The sequence below is a fragment of the Tauraco erythrolophus genome, chromosome 22 (assembly GCF_009769465.1).
Source record: "Tauraco erythrolophus isolate bTauEry1 chromosome 22, bTauEry1.pri, whole genome shotgun sequence".
NCBI classification, from domain to species: Eukaryota; Metazoa; Chordata; class Aves; order Musophagiformes; family Musophagidae; genus Tauraco; species Tauraco erythrolophus.
In genome coordinates, this window is record NC_141486.1 from 6,754,167 (window position 1) to 6,775,918 (window position 21,752).

The 21,752-nt window shown below is 41.4% G+C and overlaps 1 protein-coding gene across 9 annotated transcripts in view; it reads right to left on the reverse strand.

Moving 5' to 3' along the window:
• Window positions 1-21,519, reverse strand: part of FNBP1 (formin binding protein 1) — a 97,277-nt gene extending 75,758 nt beyond the window's left edge. For all 9 annotated transcript variants that reach the window (XM_086624991.1, XM_086624990.1, XM_086624987.1 and 6 more), the window contains exon 1: window positions 21,496-21,519. In XM_086624991.1, coding sequence (XP_086481117.1) covers window positions 21,496-21,519 — 24 coding nt within the window. The remainder of the gene's footprint in view (window positions 1-21,495) is intronic.
• Window positions 21,520-21,752: the final 233 nt, after the last annotated feature.

The window sequence follows — 21,752 nt, forward strand, 5'->3', positions numbered from 1 at the left end:
TTTATTGAACAGAAGAGAACAGCCCTTACTCCTCTGATTCATTCTTGCAGCCACCTTCTCTGGCTATGAAGCACTCTGAGAATCAACTACCAACTCCACTGCAGGCACGGTGTCCTTACGGGATGTTTATGCAGAAGCTTGGAAATGAAAAAATGCTCAAAGTGTCACTGTAATTCTGCTTAGCTGGAGGCTGCCTCAAGTAATGACAATACCTAGGGTCAAAAAATAACACCACCACCACCCCCAGCACATCCACAGCTCTTCCCTAAATCTCAAATGAAAAGTGAAATATCTCTAAACTGACTGTTCCCTCCTCTCTTTTCCAAATTAAATGGAACTAAGAGCACAAAAAACCTAAAGTAGTCCTTTGCAGATGGGGTTCAAAAAAGCATTTAATACCTTAAATACCACGACATTACAAATACAGTCCCAGATTTTTCAAGGGCCACTTCACACTCAGGACTAAACAAGATTACTGCTATGCCTTAAGCATTTCTATCTGCCATTGCATTCCATTTTTAACTCAGAAATTAGATTTGGTGCTTCTGCTCTGATCCAAGAAACAGTTAAGTTTCCTAAACATGAGACTTCCCAGAAATATACGATTCAAGAAATCTAATGCAATAGATAAAATGACACCGTCATTCTGAGGTGTAGCATTTTAAAAGTCTGCAAACACAGGCATAAATTCAACTTAAATTTTAAACAAAAAGTTGATCACTTCATAATTTATTAATTCTGTTCAAAGTGCATTTCATAATTTAGTGTTATTCACTCATACGCTCCACTCTGTGGAGTGGAGTCAAGCAACACCGGCAGAAAAAAATAGATTAATTCTGGAACTAGCCCAGAAATAGAAAATATCAAAGAGCTGAAGAATAGCTGGAGAGACACTACTGCTTAAATCCAGCTATTGGGGTTTGTCACACAGCTTTTTTATTACAAAAAGACACAACTCCTTCTACAGCTATGAAAATGGCAAACAAGACATTCAGCTAACAGTATTTTCCTATTACCTTTTTCATCTCAGCTTTTCAGTTGATAAACTTCAGAAAAGGGACTAACCCCCGCTGCATTTGCACTGCAGCACTTTGTAGAGTCAGGCCATTTGTCTTGACTTTTACAACATGATTTCAGACTGATCCCACTTGCATAAAATACTCAAACTTTAAGCTGAATCTTGCCATGTCTCTTCTCTGCAAACAAGGTCATCTGTATGGCCACAGACTTACTCTGTGATTAACTAATTAAAATACAGACGAAACAAAACTAATGTGGCAATTGCACTTCTGACATGTCTTGCTAGGGATCAGAAACATCCTCCTGTGCATTAAAGCATATCTTACTATCAATAAACAAGGGTCTTCAACTTAAGTTTCTTTTCCTTTGGAAGGAGAGAACATATATTGTCACATGCTCGGTTCTATTCCATTTCTTTAAAGTTTATCCTTAGGTAACAACCCCCATTAATTATAGTGTGAACTCACGTTAAATCAAAGTTTAAATCTGAGGAAAAGTAATCGCATTTCCCTCAACCAAATAATCACTGTATAAAGCCTCTCTGAAACTCCACTGGGTTCTCCCCTCCTCCCAACAGAAGCCTCTCTCAGTTCTCAGCAGAAAGATCACAGCAAAAATAAATGAATGCATCAAAGTAGGTGGAAAAAAGAAGGGGAAATACTGTACAAAATGCTGACCCACCAAAAGCACACAAAGCATTTGTTCAGTAGTGACAAGGAATAATTTAATCTGAGGCAAATTACCAAACAAACATCAATTAAATTACATGCTAGAATACAAGAGAAAGTTCTCCCACACACATTTGAGGTTTGCAGAGTCAGTAGAGCAGCACGCACGCAGCTGAGCTACAGTGCTCCATGGATTGTGATGGAGTCATCCCAGCTACTCACTCAAGGATACTTGAGATTCTTCAGGGGACATGAGACAATAGGAACCATCCGATGAGAAAGAGGTAAATTTAACTCCATCACACTAAACAAAAATTCATAGAAGAATAGAGAGAACGTGTCACCAAGATTTGTAAATTGGAAAGAAATCTGTTTCCTGCCCTATAAACATGATATTCATGGAACATACGTAGAATTTTGTAACACAATTATCTCTACCATCCATAAACTTAAGTGCCCAACCACCGGATCAGAGACCATTTGAAGCAAGTTGTAACAGCAGCAAAGTACCTCCAGCTCTAACAGTAGCCCCGTTGTGCTACACACTGCCCGTACACCCAACAGACCTGAAACAGGGACCAGTTCACGGAGAAATCGGAGACAAGTGAGGAACCACAGCGCAGCGAGTGAGGCACAGTGGTTTGCTGACTGTCTCACAAGGATGTTGTAGCAGGGCCACACTCTGAGCCCCAGCAGACAAAGCTCAAGTTCAGTGTGCTAACCATACTGTGCTAACCGAGATGCCCCACTTTCTAGAAATCGTCATTTTAGGTTATCTACTGACTGCACAAGCCTTCTAGCCTGGCTCCCTACAAAGCCTCCGGCTTCCCAAGGTAAAATAGTTAGAACATTTTATGGAAACAAATCAACAACTACATTCTGTTTTGACCAATATGACTTGGAAACCTAAGCATCAGGGATAAATAATGTTTCACCATCCTGACCAAGAAAAGCAACATCCTTTGATCCTTTAAGAAAGAACTGCTTCCCTAGCAAGGATATTCTGCTCCTAAGCTGGATGGGTGAGTCTAGCTGAGCAAAAGGGGTAATTCAGTTTTCTGGCAACAACATCATGTCCTTGGGTTCCAAAAAAAACATGTGAGTATTTTGTAACACAAGCTATAACAACGATGATGGTACCATGATATAGATTTCAAGCCTTTACAATGCTTGAAGCAGCATGTTATCTTTACAACCCTAATGGGAATTACAGTCGTAGACAGTCTACTATTAATCTGATTTTCAGACACAGTCACAAGGAAAAGCACTACCCAATTTAAAACAGTGCTTATTGGACATTTAAGATTAAAAGCCATACATGTCATACCAGTCTGACCATGTCCTGCCCATCCCATCTTCCAGTACTATGTATTTGCCTAAACGCAGTAGCAGTGAAACAAGGAACAGCTCTCTATGTTTGGGGTTTTTTAAATTCCATTCCTAAACATGCAGCTGTGATGGCTGTATATTCGATTCCCTGTTCTAAGCAGTGAACTGGTACCAGTTCATAAACCTCAGGCAAAGTTCTGCTGCAGCAGGTAGGGACATATGCAGCTCTCACTAAAATGTTTGGATTCAATTGCTGAATAAAAACATCCAATTTAAGACTTTAAAAATAGACTTCTAAAGTCTGAAACTTTCTGTAGTTTTAAAAAACCATCCATATCTCTCTTCTCCAAGAACTGCCAGATAGAATATCTTTTGAGGGGAAGCAGGCTTTGGTTTACTACACAGAGGAAAAATGGTTTAGGGTTATCTCAGTTCTACTCTGGCATCTAAATACCAACTTACAAACTTGAGATGGAACAGAAAGTACACATGAGAAAAATCAGGTTGACTGCATCCAGTCTCATTAAAACCACATTATGTTAGTTCACTTAGCTGTAAGGGCAACTATTTTTTCAACATAAATCCTAGACTGTCCATCAAGACTAAGCACATGTCAAAACATGCAATAAATGTATCCACTGGCAACTAGATAAAAGTACAAATAGGAGCCTCATATAATAATGAGCTATATAGTAAAACACAGAGCACAATGAAACTCCAAGATAATTAATACTACCAGGAAAAGATTCTTACTAACTTTTCTAAGCTCAGGATGTGTAATCCGTTTCAAATACAGATCTCGAAATTCTTTAGAAAGCTGGTAAGGCTACGGCAAGCAGACAAGAATTTAAAACTCTCTTTTAAGGAGTTTAGAACCAACAAAGCTCCTGGTATTTTAGTGACATTGCAGGCTCTTGTAACACTGCAGGCATTTAGAAGTGCTAGCAAATTAATATGCTGCACCAACTCATTGGGTGAACAATCTCATTCAGATCTTAAGCAGCTTGTCCTGTGTTCTGAATGTGTTAGCAGGCTGAAAAAATCTGAGGCACCGAAGATATTTTCTGAAAGGGTGCTACAGTTTTTCAAGCGTAAAGCCGCTTGCTGTGCTTTGGACTGATTACTGGGACAGCCATAAAAAGCATTCTGTCCTGAAGACAAACAAAACCATGACCACCACACCACATAAATTGTGACGTTATTAGTTAAAGGACTAACACAAACTACATTTCAATGTTATTAAAATCTTCATAATAGAAGTAATGGAGAGCTGCTGGTTAAGTTTTGAGTTGGTATTATAGCACAGCATGTTTTACAGGAATATTTCTTCATGAATGGCTTTATTAAGACTGTGTCATAGAAAAGCATGCTGTGCACTGAGCACATGTGGTGAAGTTTTGTGAATAAACCTACAAAGATATGCGATCCTGACTTTCTCTCTTCTCACACTCCTGGAAGATCACGTAGAAGGCTACCACAACACCACCACACCATCCAAACGAGCAGAGGGAACGCTTACATTACAAAGTACTACTTCTGTTTTCCTATCACAGCAATAACAAACCAAGAACTATCAAAAGGGGATGGCAAGCACAGTGCTGCTGTTCTCTACCACTACTGTGGGAGGAAATCTAACAAATGTCTGCTTCACTTCCAGAAAGTAATGGATTCCTCAACTCTACAGGTCTATTTGGAATAAACAGAGCCCAGAAATGTAAATCTGTTCGAAATTAACTTCTCCATAAGCCTGCCATTCAAAATAATCAGCTGATAACAGCAATAACAACGAATGCAGCCAATTCACATACAAAAACACTCCAAACAGCTCAAGAGTAGACCGGCATCTCGCAAGAGAACCATAAATTTAGGTCAGCTTGTAGCTGCACTCTGCAGCAGCAGAATAGGAAACGATGTGATGTGCAGAGTAAGATGTCGGTCACTTGGGCTCACTCCTTCCTGAAGCAGGAGAAAAATTACAGCCCACTTTCAGTACTACTTCTGCACACTTGCTTCAACTGGAAGCGGCTGCATGCTGAAAGGTGGAGACAGCTCATCCCATTTGGGAAAGAGAACCTCTGGTAACATCTATAACGCATATTCATGGTGCAAAGGCCTACAAAGAAGCTGTTTCCTACAACCCATTATTTTTTGAACAGGGCCATGTAGGGCATCTCACAATTACATCTTTAAGGAGTAAGTAATTAACTCCTTAAATGAAAAGAAAACACAGACAACCACACATTCCTTCCTCTCTTTATCAGGATGTGTGAATATCACCCCCACACGACTTCAAAAGCGTACACCAGGAGGGTTTTAAGCAGATACCATGAAATATTGATGATGATGTATTTCATTTTTTTGCCTGACTTTATTTAAAGAGAATTAATTAGTACATTGGAAAAATAATTCTTTGAAATGTGGCTGTCAGACAAATAGACCTTTTACAGCATACAGCAAACACTGCAATTCTAGTACAGAGAATGTATTTCAGGTATCTATCAGTGTACTATATTGATTTTCAATGTAAATAAAATAGGTACCCTCTATTTTACTTTTTAAATTAGTCTCAGAGTACAGTAACTATTCAGTAGTTTACAATTTCACAACACATAAGAACTTTCATAACCACAGTAGGTGCAAGAGAAATTATTATCTTTTTCCCCAGACCGGAAGAGTCATAAGATGGGAGAGGTTTGAGACCTGCGTGTAATTTCCACGTCCTTGAGTGACACACACTCCATCCTTCCAATCTTGCTTGTCTTTAATTTGTATTACACAATTTGCAAGACAAGGCCCATCAATGCCTGCATTGCACCATGCCTACCTGGCACAATGAGGGTGGCACCTCCAACAACTATGACGGCAACTCCCAGGTTCATAACATCAATAAATAATAAAAAAGCAAGTGGGACTTCTCAAACAGCACAACACTTTAAGCAATCCACTTATGAAAACAGCAAACGTTTAAGTGCTACAAGGGTTGACATCCTATAGATTACTCAGATACACACTCCTCAAAAGTCTTGCTAGATGCACTTCTAACTCATTTATTACTGGAATGAGGTGGTATTAGAGCATTTAGCTTCAAATCAGAAGTTCTCCTCACCTCAAAGCATCATATTTTTATTTATTGATTTATTTATTAAAAGTGTTGCCATTGCATTAAAATAGCAGGTTACTATCAGCAAGCCTCCTTCCAATGCTCTGGAGCCTTAGAGTAAGTTATTTGCTGCTTCTATGACACTTGTTATATTCAAGTGACCTAAGACACCTTCCTTCACTAAACAGGATGCTTCCTAAGTTGGCACTCAAGTCTGCAAGAGGTTATCATACTACACTTCAGCTGACATTTTTGGAAACACAGGTTGCAAATTCCCAAGTACACGGTGATATGAGTTAGTCTTATGAGTGATGCAAAACAGAGACAAGAACGAACAGCATCTTTGAGAATAAATCATCTACTTACGGAAAGTAAGACGCAGGGGGGACAACAGAAGATAATGGGATATTAACAAAAGAACTTGTCCTGCTGCAGGCCATCAGAAAAGAGAAAATTTACTTTACCAGGACTCAAGACTAAAGTGTAAGGCATCTGCATGTATTGGAGAAAAAATTCTTAGACAGGATATTAGAGACAAAATTTTTTTTTTTTTAAAAAAAGGAACACAAACAAAAAAACCAACCAACCATGTGCCTGAAACAAGACTGAAAGTTCTGAACATCGCCCTGCCTTGCAGAGACATTGATGCAAACAGGGCGACAGATGTTCAGAGAGCAGAGTCAGCATTACCTAAATTAAGCACAATGATTTGAATTTCTTATTAACCTCAAAAAAAAAAAGCTGAAGACCCATAATGCAGAGACACACAACGGGTGCAGACAAAAAGCCCAGAGCTTCAGCTCTTATCTGCACCGAAATAACTGAATTTACTCATATGGGTAAGGGCTAAAGAATAAGGTTCAATCTTTTATAAAACGTGGGTTAGTTGAACAATAGTACAAAATAGAAGCAATTTCTAAAATAACAGATACACTAATAAACAGCCTAAGCAATATTCTACACCAGTGCAAGTGCTTTGTGAGACAAAGCTTATCATATGGGCTTCATACTAGAAGTGATAGCGGTGGAAAAGTAAAAATAAATCTCATGAGTTTATCCTCTCTCTAAAATTAAAAGGCTGTAATTTAAGCAAAAATAATAAATTTCACTACAGATAAAATCCCCAAAGGTATATACACTTTTCATGTCTTTGCTTTCTTGTCACCTTTATAATTCCTACTCCATTGCACTTTCCAGTGGAGGCTGAAGAAAATCACATTGTTTACAAACTCTAGATCAAGTATTTTGATACACAAATGTTACATTAACATATATTGTCTCATTTATACATCAGTAATTAAAATTTTATCTTGGGATACAAAGATAAAGAAATACCCCTGGTTCTATTTGCTTTTTATTGTGAATGCAAAATACAGGAGAAATATAATCTTCTAATTCTGGACCTAAATACAATTCTTAGGTAAACTGAACTGCCTGTCTTGTGAGGGGAATAAGGAGAGACAAAAATCCCAAAAATAAATCTTCAGAATGCTCATGCTCAGAAATGCCTCCCCAGAAAGAAAAGACATTTCCAGAAATAAGAGCATCTATCATACCCCAAATGACTAAGTCCCTATCGTAAGCACCCAGCTGGCGGATCACAAGCAACCCAGGAGTCCGAGATTAACCTGCTCTGCAGGACTAGTGACGAACGAGAGCTCGAGAGCTTCAGGAACTTTGCGACCACGGACCCCCAGAGCTTACAGTGGACCCAGAGACTCTGCTCTCAATACGCAGCTGCTCCTTCTGACAGAAAGTCTACCAGGCCCTTGGCAATGTGTCAACTCCTACCATTAAAAATAACAATGTGCCAACCCTCCTCCTCTTCCCCTTTCACTCTTCCTCGTATCTATGCTTTGCTTGCTTCAAGTTTTGTCCATTACATTTCATAGAATCATAGAATCACAGAATGGTTAGGGCTGGAAGGGACCTTCAAAGGTCATCTAGTCCAGCCCCCCTGCAAGGAACAGGGATATCTCCAACTAGATCAGGTTGCTCAGGGCCTCGTCCAACCTGGCCTTGAACATCTCCAGGCATGGAGCATCCACCACCTCTCTGGGCAACCTGTTCCAGTGTTCTACAACTCTCACGGTAAAAAATTTTTTCCTAATATCCAATCTGAATCTACCTCCCTCTATTTTAAAACCATTACCCCTTGTCCTATCACAACTGGCCCTCCTGAATAGCCTCTCCCCATCTTTCCTGGAGGCCCCCTTGAGGTACTGGAAGACCGCTATAAGGTCACCCCGGAGCCTCCTCTTCTCCAGGCTGAACAGCCCCAACTCTTTCAGCCTGTCCTCATAGGAAAGGTGCTCCAGCCCTCTTATCATCTTCGTGGCCCTCCTCTGGACCCTCTCCAACTGGTCCATGTCCTTCTTATGTTGGGGGCTCCAGAACTGGACGCAGTACTCCAGGTGAGGTCTCACGAGGGCAGAGTAGAGGGGGAGAATCACCTCCCTCGACCTGCTGGCCACGCTCCTCTTGATGCAGCCCAGGACGCGGTTGGCCTTCTGGGCCGCAAGAGCACATTGCCGGCTCATATTGAGCTTCTCGTCCACCAGTACTCCCAAGTCCTTCTCCTCAGGGCTGCTCTCTCTGCAGCTTTGGCTGTTGGATTAAAGAGCACTCCAACATAGAAGAAATGGCTTTGTTTGAAGAAGAACAAACAGGAACCTCCTGTCCAACCTTTGACTTGGATGGATCAGAGCTACTGATCTTCATACAGCAACTGGAGCTCCGGGCACAGTTCCCTGAACGTCCCATGACTCCCCGACTATTTTATAACACAGGGATAGACCATTTGCTTGATGAGCAGTTGAATCATTTAAAAAATATGAAAGAAGATACTGACTTGAATCTATTAGATGCTTTATCTGCCAAGCAGGGAAAGCAAGCTTGGCCACTGAACCAGACTGATACAGAGGAGAAGGAAAGAGGAAAACAAACGCGTGCTTACCTCTGTACACAGAGGGTGAGGGAAAGAAAGGGAATTTCTCACAATTTGACAAGAATATCCCCTCCCACAGCAAGGAAGAGAGGTCATTCGGTGCCCTTCAGTTGTTATAATGACAATACCTTCCACTTAAAATAGTCTTTGGAAGCTACAACTCTGGTCCAAAGTCGACTCAAAACTGCTACTGCTCTCAGCCAAGTAAGGGAAAGCAAAGAGCTTATTTTTCACAAACCCTAAAGTTTAAACCCAAACTCCCCAAACAATGGAGTCTTGGCTGCTAACACAAACTGGTGGGCCATAAACTAGTAGGACCAAGGAAGTTTATCTTATGGTGGAATACCATGGCAGAGCATCTCTGAAGTCAGAGGTACTTAAGGTGAGAGCATCTGCCAGTTTCCACCACGAACATGCAACACGTCTTCACAGACATTATTAACAGAGAGTCACCCTAAAACATTCCAGCTTTTATAAAGTCCTCAGGCCTCCTGGATACATTTGTAAAGGATTCCAAGAAGGATCAAGACAAAGTGAATAAGAACTAAGAGGAAGACGGAAGAAACGCCTTGTGATCTACCCCACTTGTTTGTGGGGTTTTTTTTAGTACCCCTGTATATAAATTACATTCATAATGATCAGTACACATATCTAACAAGGTCACTGACACGTCAATTAATTCTTGCTTATGAGCACTTAATATACAGGCTAAAGTTCAGTCATGTTTCATTCCTCTTCAAGTTAATGAAAGGATTTCCCGAAAAGCTGAATGCAACCATGACATTTTTATCCTCCAGAAACAGATGTAATTGTAGACTCTAGTAAGCATAACCCTAAAATATTGCAAAATTAAGACATAATACAATATGCATAGGAACCCACACTTCCCCAGTAGCAACTGGTGTTTAAAAGTGGTGTATTTCCTGGCTTTAAGATGCTTAATTCTACTAATTTAATATTTGTGACTGTATCTATTTTTGGAATGGCTACAGAACACATACACAAAGGAGCAAAAACAAGTTATAAATGCAATGCCATGAATAGAGCTATATAGTTCATGCATTATTTCTTTTTTTCCCCTAAGAGAATCTGAGCATTAAGCACTGCACCACACAAAGAAAATGTATTATAGTCCCCTTTTTTAAGGGGACTGCCTTTAAGGTGCCTGCGGCTTTTTTCTTTTAGTTTTGGGTTCATCTTCCGATTATTTTCAAAATTCTCCTTATCCAAGAAAGCCTCTTGAAGTGCATTAGGGCTTACACATTAGTCCCAGACTGTTTAATTTAGCCCTAATACCTTGAGGAAGCTTCAGGATGGATTGTTGCTATTCTGATTAAGGAATCAATCTCCCCCCCTGCCGAGAAGGTTAGATGAATGCCTGCCCCCAGAGGGAAATCAATAGTGCTCCACTGACCAGCAACTTCCAAACACTGCACGCTCCGATGTATCATGAAGAAAGAAGCACTTCATTCTTGTGTCCTAATGAAACAGGTTCTGCATTTCCACTATTTTGACACTCGTTCAACTCTTAAGCACAGATTCTAACTTTTTACTACTCTGTCAATATTCCAGATTTTTTGTTACCAGATATTAATCCACAAGTAAACCACAAAAGTTAACTACACCAAGCCAACAACAGGTTCAACATCCAAGTCAATACAAATGTCTATAATCATACGCACGAAAAACATACATATCATAAAAGAAAAGCTCTTCTGACCTTGGTGTGAATGGAGTGCACTACTTGTCATGCTGTTCCTAATCAAGTACTTCAACTCAACTGCTAATAACCAAGTGAAATATTTATGTTTGTATTGTTTAGCTCAGTGAAGGCTTTCGTTAGCTGGAACAATTCAACACGCTCCCACAAACATTAAATGTTGGCACCATGATACACAAGCTTTCTATTCAAGACTAAGTATTTCAAAGAGCATCAACAACTATGCAGATCTCAATCTCCGAAAATGCCTAAGTGTTTTGCAATGGCACATTTCTTGCAAAAATTTTCTTCTTTCAACAATGGCAGCTTTCCTATTTCAAGATAGTTCCATGTCAATCATACTAAACCTCTGGAAAAGGAGCTTTCAGCAATTTTACACATAATACAAGTATAAAGATGACACAGACAAGAATCAGAGCAAAAGCCACAATGCAAAAAGAAAAAAACAGCCCACAATTATCCAGAAGAGGAGGTACAGAGGTGCTCACAGTTCATATCATGCTTTACCAGGAATGAATGCATGCTTCCACTCTCCCAGGGTTGTTTCCTGGGCTACTTTATTGCATCTCAGAAAACTGCATGCAGCCACAGCCAGAGAAACATTATTTTGTCTTTATAAATAGAGTTGGAACCTAGCTATACCCCCCACTCCAAAAATAAGGTTGTAAATCCCCAGGGCACTGGTTTAAATAGGAACCAAGTCACACATGTCATGTGATATGCATTCTCATTACCTAAAGGACAGGCTGGTGCATTTGCTCAGCTGACAATTTTGGTTTTCAGGTAAACATACAACAATCATCTAAGTACTGAATGCCCTGACCACCCTGGGCAGGCTGGCTGTCCTTCAGAGCGACCAGGCCTTTCTGATCAGCTGGTGACAGCGTCTTTGAGCAAAGCAACTACTAACCAATCCATACACTACTGAAATGTTTGCTTAAGAAGCATTTTTGCATACCAAAAACTGAAGTAAAGCTGTGCTACAGTTTTTCAGCTTCTGTATGTTAAATTATGAACATATGCCAAAAGCATCCTCTGTGAAACTCAGATGTTTCACAACTCCAGAGAATTGTAAGGAAATAAAGGCTCTTGACCAGCACATGCAACCCTTTCCTCTCACCCTTTATTTTTAGGCTTTTCCAGTGACAACACACAAGCAAAAGCATCTCAGACTGTTATACTTGGGAGAGAGAGGCAGGATAGGTGAAAAAAAAAAAAAAGTAGCACTATCACAGCTCTCATCATTTATCCACTGCCAGTTTTTCTTTTACTACAGCAAAACCTTAGTTACACATTCTTAACGAACGCCACTCCTATAAGACCCACACTTGACACACTAACAGCCCTCAAGAGGACGAGAAATATTTCCCTTCCCCATTTAACTTGTGTTTGAAAAAATACACTTCCATTCACTCACTGCTGCGTGCCAATCATTTTTTCCCTTTTTAAACACAAGATAAATGTGTTACAGCATTTATCTCTGCATAAGAGAAAGCATAACGCAGAGTGAAAAATATTATCTAAATGCATTTTAAACCTATTTGCTAAACAATTCCGCAAAGCTTTCTGCACAGAATGAGTGGATGAAAAACAGCCGCGCACACACTTCTGGATAAAGCTCTCATTTGGGGATGCGGTCAAATATTCTTCCACAGTGAGTAAAGTTGCAAAACAACCACAGAAATCAACGTACCTACATTCAAACCAGTAAGTCAACTCTACTTAAATATTATATGGAAAAAGCCACCTAAACCCTACAATGCTACAAAGCCAAGCACGCAAAAGAGGACTGCTAGGTCCCTTCACCACTTTTCTATTTCTTATCTAATCGTCCTCCTTTGCTCCACGCACCCCTTGTGCGCCCATTGCACTTTCTCCTGATCCAATCAAACTCTGGACTTGACATTCCTAACGCACTAATCCCATCACACACCCTGTCTGACAGCAAGTCACAATCCCACCTGTCCTACTCAGACATCAACTCTGCTCTCCCCACACGCTCTTTATCCAAGCTGCTTCCTTGTCTCTCATTTAAACTCCCTGTCTCCTCCTGAGCTAATTTCTGCTGTTTCCTTTGACCAGTCAGTCCCGTTTCTCTTATCCTCCCCGAGTTCACTATCAGAACTGCCAATTCGAACTGTCTCTCCTCAAATGACCCCATTCCCATCATTCTTGGCACTTCAGTCACAGGAACAGTTCCTAGACAAGCAAGCAGCTCCAAGTTTCTGGAACTAGATCCTAGTCTGATATCTACTCCTCCTTCGCCACAACATTTGGTCTCTTGAATCAGCTGATCTCCTCTCTGACCATCTACAATCTCTTCCCCAGTTCCTCACCCTCAGGTGAGCATAACAAGAGAAGAACCAGTCTGTAACAAGAGAAGAACCAGTTTTCTACCATCAAGGAAGAGTAAGTGGTCAGATGGACCTTTCGCATGACTCAGTGCAGCCATGTCTTTCATTCCCTTTCCCTCCTGGCTGTAGTCCACTTTCTCCCAACTCAGTGACCCACATCATCCTCCCTTAATCGAGCCCAGACCCCACTCATGCAGGACTGTGTTCCAGCTGCTTCCTCCTCCGAACCACTGGGTGCCAATAAAGGAGCCCGAGAGCAGAAGAGGCTGCCTGGCTCCACCCTGGCCTTAAGCAACCGTGACACGGAAAGTCTGGCTGCACTCTTGCAAGGACTGAGGCATGTTCCATTATTCTGTGGGTGATGGCATCATTTTGTCCCACAAAAAGCCCTCCGAGGCCAAAATGTACTCGGCACACACTGGAGCTTCTGAAGGCTTCGGCATTAGTATATTCACTGAGTACTTCCAAAGTGGTATTTTTCCAAATACTTACAAGTTTGCCTAATTTGGTCAGATTTTCTCAAGAACAGCAGAAGGCATATTCCTGTTCAACAGCTTTTGTCTGTCAAATTTCAAAACCTTGCTCCAACGAACAGGAGCACTACAGCTTTCCAAAACCAAAGAGGCGTCATGTTTAGCATGGGCAAGACGCTAGCCCTGGTAACAAGTGAATAATCCTGACCAATCTGAAATACAAAAAACGTGAGGCAGGCATAGAAAAAAAGAAAACTGCAGTCTGAGCATGCTAACTCAGAAAAAAAAAAGCAGCAGAAAACAGGTGACTTCAACAGAAAGCATTAAATAACCTTCACAATAAGAAGAGCTACCAGCTCAGTCTAGAATATAGGCTGAGACAGAGAAAATTGTCCCAGGCACCCAAGGAGCAATTTCTCAGAGTTAATCAGAGCTGAGCATAAAAACCTCCAGGAGTCCAGTTCACAAAAACCAGTGTTCTCTAAGCTGACCATTCTCCGGTCACATTGCTAATACTCCTTTATCTGCATAGCCACAGACACAGTGCAAGGAAAGTAATATTTTGGAACCATAGAATGAATAATTTGAGAGAAATTGTTCCTGCTGATCACAGAGGAGTAAAGAAGTGTAGTAAACACTACAGGCTACCCTTCCCCTTCAGATACATAACTGCCACTAGCAGCACTCTTGCCAGCCCCACTGAAAGAGCAGAATTCAAGGATTTGCTTTAAAATGTTTTGAGGTATGAAGTAAAAGCACTTGAAAAATACTGAACAATATATGGCCAAGTGACATACATTTAACATAAGAAACCTATGTTGTTTCAGCTACAAGAAGAACAAAAATAATCCAGTCTGGCATTTCCTCGGGATTAAGGACTAACTGGATGACTTGGTAGCTCATCAGGGACCATCTTTCTAAACCAGGCGTTAAGTCCTGAGAGACTCCAGTTTTATTGCTTTACCGGGTTTCTGAGTGTGTCTGGGGGATTGCTGTTGTTCTTTTGGTTGTTTTTCCATTTAAGCTGACTCTTCCCCAAATAAATTAAGGACAACGTTGCAACAGAACTGCTTCTTTACGTGCTTTACAACATGCACTGCTTCAGTGACCAGCAATGAAGAACTGGGCAATCCACATTTCATTCTTGCACTTTAACTCCACTGCCCTGTCCTGGAAGTAATCTAGAAATCTCATCTGCAGTTTTTCCATTTTTAGATACAAAAAGAAACACTTTCTATAATCATTCTTAATCAACCGAGTCGAAAGAAATTAATGACCAAGTTAATAAGGTTATCCAGACAACATGGAGGCAAAGCAATCAAAAATTCCAAAGGGATCCAAACCACCCCTACCACACCTGCTTGAGAAGACTAAAACTATCATATCCCATACGTACATATGTGCATATATACTACTTTTTCCCATTTTGTATTTTAGAAAGGGACAAAGACTGCAATATGTCAAGAAACAACAGTGGTTTTCCTCTCACCAATTTAACCAGTTTATTGTTTTTAAAAAAGTTAAATAAAAAAGCAGAATTCCTGGGGGTTGAAGGAGGAAGAGAAATTTCATTTGAAAAGCTTATGATTATACTGAGGGGGAAGTTATTTAAAAATATTTATACGAACACTAAGGAAACTCTCAATGGAACATTGGATTTTGGCGGCTGGATTGGATTCAACATATAACCAATCTCAGAAGCGTTATTTCAAAAAGGATGAAAGTGAATTTCAAAAAATTCATTAGCAGTTACCTTTCCAGCGATGAACAAAGGCAATAATGTAAAGCATATTATTATGTTACAGGGCAGCAATGGCTCCTACTCTTCATGTGGGGCATGGCTTTTGAAATTCTGCTTTAAAAGAATGTTTCACAACATGAGTAACACTAATGAGCTGCAAAGAGTCCAGAAAAACATCGTCTCATGTCTGACTGCCTTCCCATATGGTTCAAGAAAGCAGGGGATCTTGAGTAGCCACAATAAAAATGGGAAGAGTCTTTGACTGAAAGGGGAAAAAAAAAAAAAAGATATTCTGCAGTCTTGACTCACACTGAAAGACCGTAAATCCCCCATTCTTTAATGAATAGGTAGGAAATACAAGAATAGGCTGGTGACAATGTTACAGAAATCCTTTTTTAAAGCAAAGCAGAATTGTAAACGAAATTACGCAAACATTCACACATGAAACACCCAGCAATTCCTTCAGGTGCTAGAAGGGAATCTTTCTACTGGGAGTACGCAGGGACCTCACACAACCCCACTCTCCTACCAACCAGCTCCCACCAGCTGCAGGGGAGTTCCCACACAACAATCTTGAAGTTTAAAAATCAACTACTTTTAAACTAACGAAAAGGACTACGATAGCACTAATTTTAAAATGCGCATCCTTCCAGGCTGCAGCAGCCTGAGCTGCCATCCTGTGCTGGGCAAACACATCAAGGTGTGCGCTGCAGCATTAAGACACTGTGTAATGATTCAACTTCTGTAAACAATTTCTCACTCAGTAATCTGCATATATATGCTGACCACTTAAAACAGGGAGTGATCCACTGTGAAACAAAGAGATATTAATGTCAGGCAATTTTGCTACCTCAAAACTCTCCAAACAACCATGCAGGATACTTCGCTAATGAAAAGTGTGTTTTGCTTTGAAGTGCCCATCTCCAGCACTCTGTACACAACTTTTACTAAGAGCCTCAGAATAAGCCAGCCAAAATTATAAATATGATGCATTTATTCCTGACCTAAGCTTTTTTTCCAACCTCTCATTGTATTTGCTTTTAGGGTGCCTTATTCTGAGAGTATATTTTTCCAGCCTCTCTGAAATATACAGAACTTTTCACATGTTACTAAATAGAAACCAAGATTCTACTAAAAAGAGAAAGGAGTCTGGGATGCAAGCTCTGCCTTTAGGAGTTGCCTGAATGATGCCATATAAGCTGTAACAATTCACAGCCAATTTACAATAAAACACACTTCTCAAAGGAGCATTTCCTGTCACTAGAGCAAGATTTTCTAAGCTGCAAACCACGCACCCACCTCTGACAGTCAGGCCCATTACCTTACACAATGGAAACTCTCCACTCATAATCAGAGTTAACTTGTGATTCAGCATGCAAGACTGAATACTTCTAATCTGTGTCCTTGTCCCATCAGAAAGCAGCTCCTCTTCCTTTCAGTCTTGGAGAGTAATAGTTAACACCTAAAAATGAAAGAACTGGCAGGTGGGGGTGGTGAGAATGGGATGACACACAGATTTCTATTGTGTGCAATCAGCTATAGTGGTGCATAGGATAAAACTAGGTGTTGGCTTAAGAAAAGAATCAATGCATCAAACCTAGATCCAGCTCTGTAGATCCTCTTATAGGGAAGAAGCCGACAGGAACAGAGTCTTCATTTAAAATCACATTTGACTACTGGGCCAGATAACACCACCATGTAATGCTACCAAGGTCAAAAGCACGTGGGTACTCCAGACAGCTTCCAGCTGTGAGTCACCACTACATGCAACACCCATACATTACAAATACTATTGAACAACACTGCATTCAAGTAAATATAAGAAATGTAAGATTACAGATGTTTAAACACAAATTCTGCTTGTGAAAGGGACACGTAAGCACTGGAAGAGGAAACAATTTATCAGTTACAGATAGGAAGCGGAGCCTGCACGTTCTGAGTTGCACCTATGTTTCATCGTCTGACAATGAGGATGTAGTTGAGAACATGATCTACAAGAATCCCACTTGTTTTAATACTGTGAACTAAGAAATTACTATCACTGAAAATAATTTTCCAAACGATAAAAGGTTTAATGGCAATTCACAAGTGGAATTAACTTTATAAAGCAAAGACAGCCATACACACAAATCTTTTTTTTTTTTCATACTAAAGCACACTGGAACACTCTACAAACAAAAGGAGCAGTCCCCAAAGCATCCATCACTGAGGCATTGGCCAAGACAGCCCCTTGCGTAAGGACAGCAAATTAAGTCCTTTGCAAATACAGAATATTCGCCATTTCAAGGCTGAAAGGACAGTGACAGCAGTTAGCACACCCAGGTTTTCACAAAGGTGAAAGCAAAATTTTATTACATCACCTTCCTCCCCAGTCTTTTTTTAAACTTTACGCTGAGCCTGGGAAAAAAAAACCCAACAACAAACCCACAGCATCTGCACCTCTGAAACATTCGTAACAAAAAGATGAATCTTCCCACATTTAATCACTTTACCACTTGCACTTGCCACTCCACGTGACAGTGTTCTGAAGAAACAGTTTTTCCCGGACCACTTAACCACAAATTTACGTGTAGCTCCCTCAAACTACATTCTGTACCAAAACTCATCGTCAGGAAGGTTCATTCCCTTCAATATACCAACCATGCAGCCACAGCTTTTTCCACTCAAAAGACGAGGACCCAAGTGCTGAGGTTAGTTTTAGCTCAGTTTGCTATGCAATTCCTACCACTTGCTTCAAAGGCTTCATACCACACAAGAGGGCACTGGTGGCAAGCGTGGCACACAGTAGCATTTTACTAGCTAAAGCACCCGTCAGAATAGCTGTATGTGCCATACTCTACGTTCTTCCCCATTACTCAAGAGAAGAAAAGGGTGAAAGAGATCACAGGATGCTTTTACAGCCTATTGTCCCCGAAGCGTAGTTGACTGAAGGCACAACTGGGTCTGTACACCAGTATACATACTCTTTACTTGTCACTTACATTAGCTAAGTCTTTAGAAAACATTGCCAATTTCAAGAATCAGAATTAAATAAGTATCTACTATACCCTCCTACTTGTTAGCCTTTAATGCTACTCTTGAACTGGGGTGAAAACCAAAATGGTTCAATCCTGTGACTGTACTTTGTCCTTCACCCACCACTTCTTCCTCCAGCTCCAAGTTTCAAGTGTAACGGGCAGAAAGACTGTTGCAAGGGTTGAGTAGTTTGACAAACTGCACAGAGCAGCCACTGCTGCCCTGTACAACGTGCCTACACACAGGAAACTCACAGATGGTTACATGAGACCTTCAGGTTTTGCTCTGTAACACTGGATTGCTTGCAGGCCTCAGATGATCTCGTTATCCCAAGCATTTAGCCTCATATGGGATATAAATGCTGCGTTACTATCTTTAATAATTCCACTGGTTAGGGGTCCATTTACACTCCAAGGGCCAATCCTAGGAACTCAGAAGTCTAGATTCACGAGAAACATCAATAGGAACTTTGCAATCAGATTTGCAAGCCAGAGGCACAGAACACACATCACAGCACAAGGCTAAAAGCCTGTCTTGGGAATAACTCACATCTTGCCGAAGGGATTTTACTGCTTCTGAAGTATAAGGCTTTCTGCAACCAGGTTTGTTGTTTTTTGTGTTTTTTTTTTTTCCAGGAACGAACAGAAATTCTACATAAATCCATGCACATTAACATTCTACATGCTCTAAAGAGCTAGCTCAATTTTACTTCTCCTTTGCTACGTTTAAAGGGGTGAATCATGAACACAAACCCAGTCTGGCACATCAGCACATCAGAGATATAGGGTGCAAGTCAAGCCTCATCAAACAACGCTAATCTTTCTAGCAAGTTTCAAATTTCTAAACTACAGTTGGAAACACTTCTTACTGCCTCAACTTTCAGCCCATCAAACGGTTGCATCAAATCATATACCAGTCACATCGTAAAACAGGCATTTGTTGCTTACAACACCTGTTCCTAAACGCCCATTCCCTGACTACTTAAAACAAATATTAAGTAAATGGAAATTTAATTTTTTTTTTAAATGCATGCCATGATCAACAAAAGGAGATGGCATATATTAAATACAGGTTGGTTGTGTGGTTTCCTTTCCCAGTGAAAGAAAAAACATGGAAAGTGAAAAGTGTTTTGGCCTAAATGCCCAGAGCACTGGAAACCAATGTGTTTTCAAAGCTCTGCCCAATTTAAAACAAAGCAACTCCTGCCAATTTTGTATCTAGAAACATTTAAACTGTTGGTCCAACCCTTTTCCTCAGTAATCTGCTATGCTTCTCCAAGTACTACATTGAAGACATGAAAAAATAACACTTTGATGCTGCTGAAGACAATTTCACCAACAAAATTTTCAGGTGGGGGAGAAAAAAAAAGGAGAGATACGAAAGCAGTTTGTAACTGTTAAAGAAGACAAATATATGACTGCACACCCACCTGCAAAAATTACATAAAATGGAAACAACTATTTATAAGCACTACTCTACTTCTACTGTTCTTGTGCAAAAAGGTCTCAGTATCGCTTGCACACTTTTCAGAATGCAAAAATAACTAAGTCCATCTGGAGAATTCAGAATGTATTTTCCTGTGTCAAAATTGTTATACTGTCTCTTACTTTAATTCCAGTCAAACTATTTCATCTCCCCCCAAAGCATCCAAGATGCAGAAAAAGAAGGCAACTGCAGATTTTACCTTAAACATTCCCATGCAGCAGAGCCGTTTATATACTGATGAATCAATACAGCATCACTACAACATTTCACCAGTATGTACCACCTTTCCTTCTCTGGAATACACGAACATACCGCAATAATCTCTCAGTAAGCATTTGCTCCCCGATTTACTGTTTAGTTCTAAGCAGATCTAGCTATAACATAACTACAATGTCACAGCAAGATGAGATGCTTACTTAACTGCCTGCCAGAACGGGCCAGCAACGCATCCAGAAAGGACACCAATTAGCACAACTAAAATAACCGTTCCTATACAGAGACAGTTTAAAAGCTTAGATATGTTTACGCCTTAACTTGTACCGGTTACTAGCCACAAGAGATGAATACAGGGGCAAAAAACCTGCAGTGCTTTGCAATCCAGATGACCCTCTGCCACTCATTCTCGACTTCTCCATTCAAAACACTGTTTCCGTCTTCCTCTTCCCCCCCGCCCCGAGCAGATTTGTCCAAAGATTTTTAGTGTCCCACCGTTAAATTAACAACCCCTTGCATGGTCTCCTGTCCACTGTTACGAGCTCTCGGTAACAGGTTTTGCTCCATGCTCCACCATCACGCTGCCAAACATGGCTGCATCATGTCCTCTTTGTGATGAATATGTATAGCTCTTTTGCCTTTCAAGACTTCTTTTATCTGCCTACCCGTATTTTCTCAGATTACCAAGGGACCTTTTCGAATCGCTATTACTCACTTTTTATTCCTTTTAGCAGTTCGATATTTTCCAGCAATTTTAACCAAATGCATTTATACTTCCCACTTTCCAGGCTCACTTCAAAAACAACCAAGGAGGTTTATACACTGAAACCTTCCCCAGCATTAAAACATACTTATTCACACACCACAGAAAACCCCTCTAATAAAAATCTCCGTCCTTGGAAACAAGCGTGGAGAGAAAACCCTTAACAACTGCGAAAGGAAATTTTATCATCTGGCTTTTCCTCCCAGCAGCTCCCTCTCCTGAAATCGGACCCCCTTGGATATAAATCCACCTCGGAGCCTCTCCTCCTGCCGAAGCCACACACAAAACCCACCCCAGGCTCTGCCCGAAAGCCGCCCTCCGCTCCAGCACCGCCGTCGCTTTCCATGAAGACTTTTTTTATTTTATTTTACTGAAGAAAAGAAATAAAACTAACAAGTCTCCGCCGGGATTTCCCTGCCGAGGCTGCACGCAAAAGTTTCTAGAAAGGAGAGACACCCCCCACAGAGAGAGCAGCCCCCGGCCGCCCTCCCCGCGGTGCCCCGCAGAGCGGAGCCCCGGCCGCCCCGCCCCGGCCCCCCGCACCGCACCGCAGCGGGGCCGGCGCCGGCCCCTCCGCACGGACCGTTATGACACGGGGCGGGCACGGCGCTCCACGATAACCGCCGTAACGGCGACCCCGCTCCCTCCCTCATTCCTTCTCACTCACCCACAGCTCCGTGCCCCAGCTCATGGCTCCGCCGCGCCGCCCAGGGCCGGCGCTGAGGGGCGGGCGGGGGGCGCTTGGGTCTTCTCCGTCCCCTGGCTGGGCTTCCTTCTCCTTCACTCCCTGCGCACGGAGAGCCGAGCCGTGGCAGGGCGCGGCGGGGCGTGCGGAGAAGAGCGGGAGCGGGACGGGGACGGACGCCGCTCACCGCCGCTCCCGCCTCATCGCGCCGCAAAATGGCCCGAGCGGCGCCGCGCGGG